Source organism: Chiloscyllium plagiosum, unplaced genomic scaffold (assembly GCF_037043375.1).
Source record: "Chiloscyllium plagiosum isolate Xiang-an unplaced genomic scaffold, Cpla_swu_hap1 HiC_scaffold_16, whole genome shotgun sequence".
Taxonomy (NCBI): domain Eukaryota; kingdom Metazoa; phylum Chordata; class Chondrichthyes; order Orectolobiformes; family Hemiscylliidae; genus Chiloscyllium; species Chiloscyllium plagiosum.
Window position 1 is genome coordinate 32,536,570 of NW_028270154.1, and position 12,659 is coordinate 32,549,228.

Consider the following 12,659-nt stretch of genomic DNA (forward strand, 5'->3'; position numbering starts at 1 on the left):
GAGGTCATTCCTCCTGTAATGAATTGTCTACTGCCTTGGGGAAAAAAAAACTACATTAGAAACAATTTGGAGACAGTTCACTCAATTGATTCCTGGGATGAAGGAGTTCCTTTGAGGAAAGGATGGACAGGTTGGGCCTGTATTCCTTGGCATCTTGAAAGATGAGATATATTGAAGTACATAAGATTCTGAGGGGATTTAACCAGGTTAGATGGCAAAAGGATATTTCCCCATGAGGGAGAGACTAGACCTAGGTGGTACAGTTTAAAGAAAGATTAGAAGAATCCTTTTTTCTCTCTGTGAAGATCTTGTATATATGGGAATTCTCTTGTCCAGAAAGTAGTAGAGACTAGGTCATTGAATTTGTTTTCAGGCCAAGTTGGATAGATTCTTGATTGTTATTTAAGAAAGGTGGTAAAGAAAAGCCAGGGAACTATAGACCAGTGAGCCTTACATTAGTGTTGGATAAGTTGGAGGTGATGCTGAGGGACAGGATTTCATGCATTTGGAAAGGTCAGGACTGATTAGGGATAGTCAATGTGGCTTTGTGTATGGGAACTAGTATCCCACTAGCTTGATCAAGTTTTTTTTTGAAGAAGTGACAAAGAAGATTGATGAAGGCAGAGTGCTAGACATTGTATGTAACATCAGCAACGCGTTCAACAAGGTTCTGCATGGTACGCTGGTTGGCAAAGTTAGATCATGTGGAATCCAGAGGGAACTAGCCAGTTGGATACAAAATTGGCTTGAAGGTAGAAGACAGAAGATGGTGGTGAAGGATTGTTTTTCGGGTCGCAGACCTGTGACCAGGTCTGCCACAAGGAGGGATCCTGGGTCCACTGCTTTTCGTCATTTATATCAATGATTTGGATGTGAATGTAGGAGGGATGACCAGTAAGTGTGCAGATGACACCAAAATTGGAGGTGTTGTGGGCAAAGAAGGTTATTTCAGATTACAACGGGACCTTGATCAGATGGGACAATGGGCTGAGGAATAGCAAATTTAGGTAAATGTGAGGCGTTGCATTTTGTTAAGGCAAATCAGGGCAGGACTTCTACAGTTAATGGCTGGGCCCTGAGGAGTGTTGCGGAACAAAAACACCTAGAGATGCAGGTGAATAGTTCCTTGAAAGTGGAGTCACCGGTAGACAGGGTAATGAAGAATTTGGTTGGAACGCTTGGCATCATTGGTCAGTACATTGAGTCTAAGAGTTGAGATGTCATGTTGTGGCTGTCCAGGATATTGGTGAGGCCACTTCTGGATTACTACATTCATTTCTGGTCTCCCTAATATCAGAACTTGTTGTTAAACTTGAAAGGTTCAGAAAAAATTTATAAGGATGTTGCCAGAATTGGAAGGTTTGAACTATAGGGAGAGGCTGATTAGGGTGAGGCTTTTTTCCTGTGAGCGTCAGAGACTGAGGGATGAACATATGGAGGTTGATAAACTCATGAAGGCCACAGATGGGAAAAATAATCAAGTTCTTTTTCCCAAGGTAGAGGAGTTCAAAACTAGAAGGCAGAGGTTTAAGGTGAGAGGAGAACCATTTAAAAAGGACCTGAGGGTCAACTTTTTCTCACACAGAGGAGCGGTGGAGTTGGGTAAAGTTACTTAAAAAGCATCTGATGGGTACATAAATAGGAAAGGTTTAGAGGGATAGGTGCCAAATGCCAACAAATGTGGCTAGAACAGTTTAGGGTATATGGTCGGCATTGGCGAGTTTGTTTCCATGCTGAAGGGTTTGTTTCCATGCTGTACAACTCTATGATTGTGACCAGGGAATCAAAGGGTATTGAAGCTTAAAAGGATGTTACCTAATGATAGAGCAGGCTTGAGGAGCCAGACCGAGAATGCTGGAGACACTCAGCGGTCTGGCAGCATCTATGGACAGAGAAACTGTTAACATTTTTGAGTCCAGAATGACACTTCAGAGGAGTCAAATGGCTTATTCCTGTACCTAATTCATGTGCAGTGAGTGATCAAAATGTAAAAGGCATTACACAAAATATCTGAGACTTGCTATCCATAATTTCTGAGCCTGGAGAAAATGGGAACTGCCCATATTTCATTTTTGTGTTTTACGACATAATCAGAATCCTCAGTTTTCTGCTTGTGTAATGCATTTCTGTCCTATAGATATTTTGTATACAGAATACTTTAATTGTGGTTTTGGTGTCTCCGTTGAGCTGTATTTAAAGAGTTGGCTCAAGATTTTTTTTCAAATTCATCCATTCCCAATCTGTATCCTACGTTCAGAATAAGAACTTTTTAAAATGTTGTTTTGTTTTCATCATTGCTTATTTCGAAACACATGAAATTACCATTCTCTCACTCCACAGTTGTTCATTATTTAAAAAAAACTTTAAGAAAAAACTGGATTTTGCATAGATATAAAACTGTTACGGAATTATATTACACTATAGCTGTGCACATGATAAACGACTTATATTTTGGGTTGGTATCATGAAGTTTATTTTGCTTATCATTTGCATTGTCTACATTAGTGTTAAAAATGGTTTGGATATCTAATCATTAGTCTCATTTACCCATATTTGAATGCACTTTTGGAAAAGGTCTTATGTAATAATCTTAAGTCATGGACATTCAAGATCACAATTGACATCTATGCGGATTTTCTGGAAGATCGAATTGTGATTATTTCATCCTTACTCTTTAACACATGTATAAATCACACTGATTTTAGAGTGCACCTCTTAGAACTCGCTCTTCGGTACTTATTAAAGTTCAAAATGGATTTAAAATATAACAGACTTCCAAGTAACAAAATGTTACAATGCTATAAAAGTGGCATTGAGATTAGGCTCAGAATGAGTATTTTTAGTGTAAGGAAGAGACCAGATAATGGATTCGGCACAGTCCCTTTTCAATCAAGTCAAGTAAAAGATGGATCTACTTGATACTCTTGCATTATCATTCATTTATACATGTAAATAACTTCACATGTCCAGCATTGTCTGCAATATCTGACCAGCATTTAATATATCAAGCACATAAAATAATCTTGATGAATCCATCAGTGTAATTTTACATCAATGCGTTCATCAATGATCATTTGCAAAATATTTATTGTAAACCATTTCACTGACATCAAAGCTAATTTCTGTTCCCCTCTTTCCCCCCCCCCCCCCTCACCTTAAGATATTGCTTAAACGAGAGAAAAGCTACTTATTCTGAAAGGTTTCAGAGAACACTTGGGTTTTAACTATGGCAAGTTAATCCCAACACAACTAACGTTGGTTAACCATAGGCTAAATAATAGTGACACATTTGTTTTCCCCTTCAGTTCTTCTGTAATTTTAAGTACTGAAAAGCGAGGGTGCCTGGTTATGGATTCAGCAGTTACATCTTCAAGTAATGAAGAGTTGGCCCGCGAACACAATGATCACACCTCAATTGATGCAGCGGACAGTGGCCGTGGAAGCTGGACTTCCTGCTCCAGCATCTCCCATGACAGCTTCCAGACAATCCAAAATCAGAAAAGTTGGGACCTACTAAATACATCTAAATATACTCATACTTTAGATGGACCAATTGCAGAAATTGAATTGACACAATCTTGGACCACAGGCTGTCACTTAAACTCTGGAGACCTGACTAAAAATACTTGTCCGATTCAGTCTAAAGACACCATTGAATGTGTTCATTCCAGGGAAAGCTGGACACCTTCAACAAATTCTCATTTGGGCAAGTTTGAAATGGATTGTGGGACTGCAAAACGAATAGACTTGCACGAGACTACAGTTGAAGCATCTGGGCGCAATGCAAATGTTTCAAACTCTAAGTCAAACACTGACCCCTCTTACAAAGCTGTTACTTCAAGCACAGAAAAGGGTCTTATTGGTAAGAGAAACTGCATGTAATTATTTTATGTTTATAACGTATTTTAACATAACTCATTTAAGAAATTACTCTAACAGGTACAGAATTTAATGTTATCCTAGTGAGCTAGATTGTGAGATATTTTGTATATTCTTAATTCATAGAATTACACAATCCCAACTGTGTGGAAATGTGCCCACTAGCCCAAAAAGTCCACACTGACCGCTCTTCCCCCCCCCTCCCACCCCCCCAAAGAGTCACCCACCAAGACCCATTTCCCTACTGCTCTACATTTACCCCAGATTAATGGGCCTAACCTACACATTCCTCAACACTATAGACAATTTAGCATAACCAATTCCTGCATAGCTAGAACCTGCACATCTTTGGATTGTGGGAGGAAACTGGAGCACCCGAAAGAAACCCGTGCAGACATGGGGAGAATGTATAAACTGCACACAGATAGTCACCCAAAGCAGGGAATCAAACCCGGATCCCTGGCACTGTGAGGCAACAGTGCTAACCACTGAACCGCTGTGCAGCCCAGTTATTAGGTGATTACTATACTAAAGGTTTTGTTTGACTTGAAATTATTAAATTACTGAACAAATCTAAGAAAATATTGAAGTTTTGGGGTGCACGGGTCAGTGGTATGTGGCAGTAGACTTCTGAGCTAAAATGCATTCAAGATACTCTATGAAGACATTTTCTGTCAACCCAACCTTTGAAGTGCTGTATAAAGTCCATTGAGCAAAGGAACCTAAAGAATGTCTGGAATACAGTGGAGGTTTTGTATTAGAGATAAACACTGAAGGTGTTTGTAAGACTGGACATTGATGGTGTTGTGTATTCAATGTAGCAACAATCTTGGTTTCACTTTGATCTCATTTATAACTATACTGAGGTATTACTGATTATATTATCATCATGGAGAGACATTACAAACTAAAGCTTGTTTTTCTGAGGCTTTATGAATATCTGTTGAAGATGGAGGACTAATTAATAAAATAGTCAGATAATTATATGGGATCTTGGTTTTATAAGCAAAGGCACAGAATGCAACAAGGAAATTATGCTAACCTTCTGCAAGTCACTGGTTAGGCCTCACCTAATGTAATTTATCTGGTACAAAGCACCACACCTTTTTGAAGGTCATCAAGGTCAAGGCAAGGGTGCAGAGGTGACATTCCAGAATTATATCAAAGATGGAGTTCCTCAATTATGTAGAGAGATTAATGAAGTAGGGTTGCTCTATTCAGAGCCGAGTACACAAAGGGGAAAATTAACACAGGTACAAAAATTGATGAGGGGTTTTGATTGAGTAGATGAAGGTAAATTATTTTCACTGAATATGGATATAGATTAAAATTAATTGGCAAAATTGAAAGAAGATAAATGAGATGAAATATTTTTGCAGCAAGTTGTGATACGTTGTGCATTACCTGAATGGTTACAATAACAGATTCAGTAACAACTTTGAAAAGAAATTGGATCTTTGGAACGGAAAAGTTTGGAGAAATTTAGATTGTAAAGTTTCTTCAAAAAGTTAATACATATATAGTGAACCAAATGACAGCCTCCTAAGCTGTAAGATTGGAAGTGTTGTAAACAAAATATCGAGATATGCTGTATAAAAGCAGAATAAACTGGAAACCATTAGCGGGTCTGGCAGCATCTTGGAGAGAGAAACAGTTGACTTTTCATCAGAAAGATTGTCCATCTGAAATATTGTCTTTTTCTCTCTCCACAGATGGTGTCACACCTGCATAGTATTTTCGATTTTACTGTTTTTAATTCAGACGTCCAGTAGCTGTGGTATTTTTGCATAAGGATATGATAGTTTTATCACATTTTGTAACTCTGATAATGCCAGTACTTTCGAATAGATTTCACTGCTACTGATGTTACTTTGTTTCAGTTGAGAAATTATTTTGTATATTTTGACATCCTAACATTTCATATCTTCAAAATTTTTAAACTCATTGACATTTTTTCTTTCGTGAATCTCATTAATGTAACAATGATTATCTCTTATGCTAGTGTATTGTGTTACTGCAGCACAAAGGGATGGTAGGTATAGAGAGCCACCACCCACTCCTCCGGGATACGTGGGAATTCCAATAGCAGATGTTAAGGAAGGAGGACATCATTATCCACGCTTAAAACCTCCAGACTATAATGTGGCATTGCAGAGGTCACGAATGATAACACAGACATGTGACCCAACTAGACTGCTCTCGGTTCCCATTGCTAACCAACCAACATCAAGCAACCAGTCAAAAGCTCTGGGCCTACCTCACTGGCACAAAATCTCCGACTCCAACCGACTAGTACAGCTTAACCATCAGGATCTTCAAGATAATGAAGATGATGGTAGGTTGTCCATCTTTAGAATCCTTAGGAGCAAAATAAGTAACCTCGAGCAATTAGTTAAATTTGTAATTAGTATTCATCAGTTGCTGGAATCACTTTTGTAGAACACCATGTGTTACAGTGTAGAATAAGCATATGAAATTTAGCTATAATGAGCAAAATCCTTTAAACTGGCTTTGTAGTAGATGCTTGTCTGTACTTTTGGGATAAATCCCAATTTCTTTTCTTTTGTCTACTCAATGTCATATCTATCCCAGTATTGAGTATGAATGCAGTGATTGTTTTTGACTGATCTATTTAAAGCGTTCTATCAAATCCAACATAATCAAGTTGCCTGAAGGATTTCAGCAAGATCCCAAATGACCGAGCTCCTGTGGAGTTTTTTTTTTACTTTGTGTAGAAATGTCTAGCTAGTCTCGATTTCTTCCTGTAACAAAGCAACTAAGATCAAGGAATCAGTGCACTGTCAGATCATGCCTGTGCCTTGTCACTCTGAGGCATTGATCCTCAATATATTGTTCTATACAGTATTTTATTTATGTCTATAGTTTTATCAAAAAATCAAATATAACTAATCACTTTTTAAAATTGTGAATATAGAGTATATTATCAATTATGTTGTTGAAACTTCTATTAATCCTGCTACCAGCACAATTCATGGCCTTTCAGTCACTAATAATTTACAAAATAGCTGATCTTCTGTTAATGTTGGATGTGAGAGCTATGAGCATAATTACCTAGAGGACCTAGATCATGTAACTCCTCACAATGGAAGCCCAGCCCAAACTAAATTGAAGTAGTTTTAGGCCTATCAGTAATATTTTTCAGTTTTCTATCTAATGCACATTTTCCATTTTAACTTCTTTAAACATCTCTTTCACATTTAAAACCTAATTACTCTTTCATTGTTACAATGTTTATACTCTGTGGTGATTTGTTTTTCTGTAATTTTCAGTGATATGTACTAATTCAGTGGCCTGAAGTGCAAAGTTCTCTACCCTTATTTTACAAGGAATAATTATTCATTTTTATAAATTGGATCAACAGTTTTCTGCTAATCAACTACAAATTATTCACTTTATTTATTCTACAAGAATTATATCACAATTATCATTTGGTCTTTTAAACCCTTTGATCCTTTTATATGGAGAAACAGTGAAGAATTCCACTATTACAAATTGATGATATTTCAATGCAGCACAAGTCTGGAACAAAAGTCTAATAGTCTAAAATCTATCTGGTTTACATTTTTCCAAATTGCACAATAACCTTTGTGGAAGTTGGTCAAATGCCTGATAGAAATCCACGTTCAGTACGTCAATGGAATCCTTCTCATCAAAGAGCTCACATAAGTTGGTTAAACATGATTTCACTTTCCAAAACATGATTTCACTTTATCCAGCTGCAACCTTCGTAATGACTGATTATTACATCTTTTCCAAAATAGATGTCAAGCTAAATATTCTGTAGTTTCTGCTTTTCTAGCTTTAGCTGCTCTTGAACAGAGGGTTTGTATTTGCTATTTTCCAGTCTGATTAAACCTTTTACCAGAATTTAGAGAATTTTGGAAAATTAACATCAATACATCGACACTTCCTTTTCTACCTCCTTAAGATGCTAGAATGAAATCCATAAGGATCTTTCTTACAGTACCTCCATCAGTTTGCACAGTGTTTTACCAAGTGCTTCCCTTCTTTGAACCTTTGATTTGCAGTTAATATTAAGTTTTATTTTGTATTTTGTATGCTCTATAGTGAATACAGAAGTAAAATGTTTGTTTGTTTCATCTGCCATTTCCTTATTGTCTACTGGTAACTCTGTATCCTCACACTCTGGATAACCACTGCTCACTTTATGTACTCCTTTCCTTTTAAGATATGTGGGAACACTATTTTATTTTTCCTCATAATCTGAATTATTTTTTCAAGGAACTTTTTTTTGGCATTTTCTGCCATACTTGATATTCAGACCAATCATCGGACCAGCCACTCAACATTATGCAATGATATGCTTTTCCCTTAAGTTTGATTGCTTTACTTTATTACTTTAGATCCTTAAGTGCATTCCAGTAAGGTCATTTAACTAGGTCCTGCTACATTGCACTATAATAAGTCTCATATAACCTGCTTTCTCGGTGGCTTCAAAACATGCTGCTTATCCTATTGCCAATCTGATTTTTCCAGTTTAAATGTAGATTAAGATCACCTATGATTATTGATGTCCTTTTGTCACAAGTTCCCAATATTTATTCTTGTTTACTTTGTGTTACATTGGAGTTACTGTTAGAGAGCTCACAGTATTGACTATTCTTTCCCTGCTATTCTTGATCCCCGTCTTTATTATTCATTAAAAATTTTAATTAATAGAACTCCCAGTCAGTTTAGTACTGCCAGCAATTTTTACAAATATTAATTAAGGAAATACAATTAATAATAATTGTAGGTAGTTAAGGGCTTAACAAACAAATATCTCCATTCAGTAATATAATGACACACCTCTGGAACAGATGGAACTTGAGCTTGGATCTTCCAGCTCAGAAGTAGGGACACTACCACTACATCCATGATGGCTTTTTTTAATATCCATGTACACAGTTCCTAATGGCAGTTACTCACAAACCAATGAACCTTTGACTTTGCTGTGATGTCACTGTTTGCCTTAATTTATCTTCCACCTCCTCTCGCAGTTGTCCCGAACCTAAATTGATCAAAAAAAATTAAGCTTAGAGACTTTGCTGATTTGATTTTCATCATTCAAAGCAATTCAGTAGACAATAAGGCTGTTTTATTACTGAATGTGGTAATGTTTATCTGTATGTGTAAAATAGTCCCTTTAAAATTATTTTGTGCTTATTATCCTGTTTCTTTAACTAGAAATCATTCACATTTTTTATTTAGTCTTGGTAAAAGAGATTGAAATTAATATTACAATTTTATCATGAATGTGAACTAATAACATTTCTTTCATTTTACAGAAAATGAGCAAGTTTCTGCAGTTTGACCCTTGGAACCATGACATGGAACACAGGACTGCTAAAGACTATATACTTTTTCTTTTTCAGAATGCAGGCAGCTGCTTATTTTTCATTCTTTCTGCCTTAAAGTACATCTTCAATGTGTGATGTGCTGCATGTGGCAAGACCAGGAGAATCTGACCATGTTGTCTTTGAGTAGTTTTTAAACCAAATGTTCTTCAGTTTTCCAGGCTTGTAAAGCAGCACTCTATCTGAAGAATAGTACTTGGTAAATTTAAACTTGCCAAATTGTTTTTAATCTTGGAAGTATTATATGTTAGGCTGCAAGATTGTTTTAATTAATGAATTGTATTGTACTTTATTGCTTATGCATAATTGGAATGTAAACATACTATACAAATGACTAGACTGTTTTGGGTTGACAGCTGCAAATCATATATTGTTTTGAATTATGAATTGCACCACAAATAGTATATAATATTTCTCCTGAATGTGATTCAGATTGTTAGTCCCTATTCAATTTTAATGAAAGCTTCATTGACCCCTATGTTTTAATACTGTATTGACCTGGATTTTAAGGAGCACATGCAAGCGTGTAATGTAGGTCAATCATTTCACCTCTCAATGATTTTGTGAACAATTCTCCTCTGATTTGATGGCTGACAAGAGAGGCCTGCCCAAATGTGTAGCTTTATCTCTGTGGGCTGCTGGCCAGTGAAAGGAGGCTGTGCCTCTCTTTCAAGGTCACCAATGGCAAATTGGAGGCCCCCACAAATTTTTCATCATTTCATCTACCATTCCCCCTCCCTATCCTATCCAACATGCTTCCAGTAGTTCCTGCTGTACTGCTCCGAGGCCAACCAACATGAAGTTACAGACTTACCTGAAGGTCCAAGTCCATCAATGAACACTGAACGTCTTTCCCTGCGTTAAGATGCAGTACTGGCAGTGGCCACAGCACCTGGCAGAAAATTTAAAGTGAGGTGGCTTGGCCAGCTAGAGATGGAGTCACATACAACATTTTATGGCAAGATGCAAGGAGTCCACCCTCAATGTATAAACCAGCCCCATTTGTTAATTATTCTTATTGCTCCAAATGCCTGTGCAGTAGAGGAGCAGAAAACAACATCAAGTGGCATAAATTCATGCATATGCTTCTCAGATGCTGTGCATAATCATATGACAGGGGTCTGTCTGGATCAAGCACATGTTTTTCATTAAACCAAGGACAGATGAAGATGGCCAACTTATACTACAGAAGTGGCTTGTGAGGAAGTGCATCAAATAAGTGGTACCTCAGTTCACTGTCACAAGTTATGCTTCAGATTTGCCGATTGTTGAAAATGTTTGTGTTGTACATTTGCTTAACAAGCTCTTTAAAATATATCAGTATTTGCTTAGTCTTTCAGGAAATTCTTTCAATTGCTGAGTGTGCAGTTTAACTCATTAATTTTTAACCCCACAAATTCATTCTTTGCACTAAGTGAATAGTCTCAATCTTTCTCTTCAATGGTGGATACAGAAAAAAATGTCCTAGAATCACAGCTATCAGGCATACAAAAACTAGCTTTAATTACTTGTTAAATGGTCTAGTTATTTGTATATGATCATATATGTAACTGGAAAAAGTTTATTTTCATCACAAGAAATCTCTTACATTGGCTAATGACTAGTAGTGTAATGAGATCATTTGCTATTTCTAAACAAAATCATTTCACTGTGGCATTGACTTCACACCTTATTTGGTGAGAAAAGTTTACAAGGTGAGCAAGCTCAAGTTATTATACTTAATTATTTTTGCCAGAATTAATTTGTCTCCCAGATTGTGTTTGGCCATCAGTTATGGTCAGGATTTTTGGGAACAGTACCTTGTGCCTTTATTTAAAAGTAGGGGCAGCAAGGTTTTTGAAACCAAGTAGTAAATTAAAGCAAGTACAGTATTATGATTGCCAGAAACTTCCTCCTTAAAGGACTAATAGAGTTCCTGCCTCTGAAGTGTAAATAGATGGAGATATAAAAAGATAAAACTATATCCTGATTAGTTTTCTTTATATTCAGATTACAGTGTGGCCAACGTCTGCTTGTCCTAATCTGTGACTGTTTGGAAATTTAGCTGATCATATTGATCAGTTTGTTCAACAAAATTGTGTAGTATTCATAGTAGCAAATCTTTGCTGTACTTTATTTAAGTCTAATTTAAAACTCTTCAAGCTTAGGTGATTGTTTGCTTTTTTTCAAAAAGTCATTTGTTAATGGTATTTTGGGCTTTATTTTTGATATACATATATATATATAAATATAAATATTAAAAAAAACTGGAGTGCACTTCATGGACTATGTATTATCCAATCAGGCGTTAGGCGTATTGAATAAGCTGCACAATCATTATAAGCATACAGGTATTAGAGAAATATTCTGCACATGCCCATTCACAAAATGAGACATTGTAAAGTATGTAATCAACTAATTTTTTTTCTCATACTTTTGATACTACTTGTAACTTATGTCTTTTAGAAAGACAGTTGGTTGTCTGTATGCTTTTTTCGTACTTTTATCAGTGATTGTACATATTTGTTATATTTTTGTTGAACAAATGTTATAAAATGTAATGCTTATTTCTTCAGATTCCATTGAAATGAAGTTGTAAACCAATAAATTACAGTCATGTATGACCATTGTCTTTTTTAGGAGCACTTTTTTAAAAAAAAAATCAATAAGTGTATGTTGGAACCTCAGTTTCATGATTCCCCATGTTTCACTCCATTAGCAATATTGTGAAAGAAAATTTAATAACATCTTCACTTAATGCAAATATGAAAATCAGGTTAATGCTAAAAGCAAGTGGAACAATTTCCTATTTCAATTGCTGATCATAACCATCAAGTACTCCCAAGTCACAGCTAACAGGAAATACCTTTCTACTTTAGCACATCAATTTGCCTTCACTCCATTTTTAGAACAGCTTTCTATAGTCCGTGACACATTCATATCCCATTCCAATGGCCTCTCTCAGTCTTGCTTTTGAAAGGCTGTAATGCAGGGTATTTGACTGTGAAACATTTGGGACATCCTTAGGTTATGAAGGGCTCAGTAAATGAAACGTTGTTTATAAATTGCCAAAATTATGACAGTCTTGAATGATGGCCTTGTTCTCAGTTGGGATTAGGTTAAAATGTTCCAAATCCATATTAGACTCCTGAAAATAACCAAAAAATATACACAGTAATAATTATCTATTTAATTGACAACAAATAAAAGCTATATAGGATATTTATTGTTGGTATTTGAAACACAATTTACGGTGAGGGAGATGATCTCATCATATTGCCTGTGCCAGTTGGAAAAAGCTGTCCCACCTAATCACATTTTACAGCATTTGATTTGTAGTTGTGGCACTTTAAATGCATAAAGTATTTTTATTAAATGTTCAGAGGGACTCCATTTCTACTGTCCTTTCAGGTAGAGGGCTCC

The 12,659-nt window shown here is 36.2% G+C and overlaps 1 protein-coding gene across 14 annotated transcripts in view; it reads left to right on the forward strand.

Annotated features, from left to right (window-relative positions):
• Positions 1–11,860, forward strand: part of rapgef6 (Rap guanine nucleotide exchange factor (GEF) 6) — a 378,117-nt gene extending 366,257 nt beyond the window's left edge. For 12 of the 14 annotated variants that reach the window (XM_087995265.1, XM_087995261.1, XM_043703412.2 and 9 more), the window contains 3 exons: positions 3,306–3,862; positions 5,882–6,214; positions 9,189–11,860. In XM_087995265.1, the coding sequence (XP_087851391.1) occupies positions 3,306–3,862; positions 5,882–6,214; positions 9,189–9,214 (916 nt within the window). In that variant the 3' untranslated portion in view covers positions 9,215–11,860. The remainder of the gene's footprint in view (positions 1–3,305; positions 3,863–5,881; positions 6,215–9,188) is intronic. The other 2 variants (XM_043703415.2, XM_043703411.2) reach the window with 2 other exon arrangements.
• The last annotated feature ends 799 nt before the right edge of the window (positions 11,861–12,659 follow it).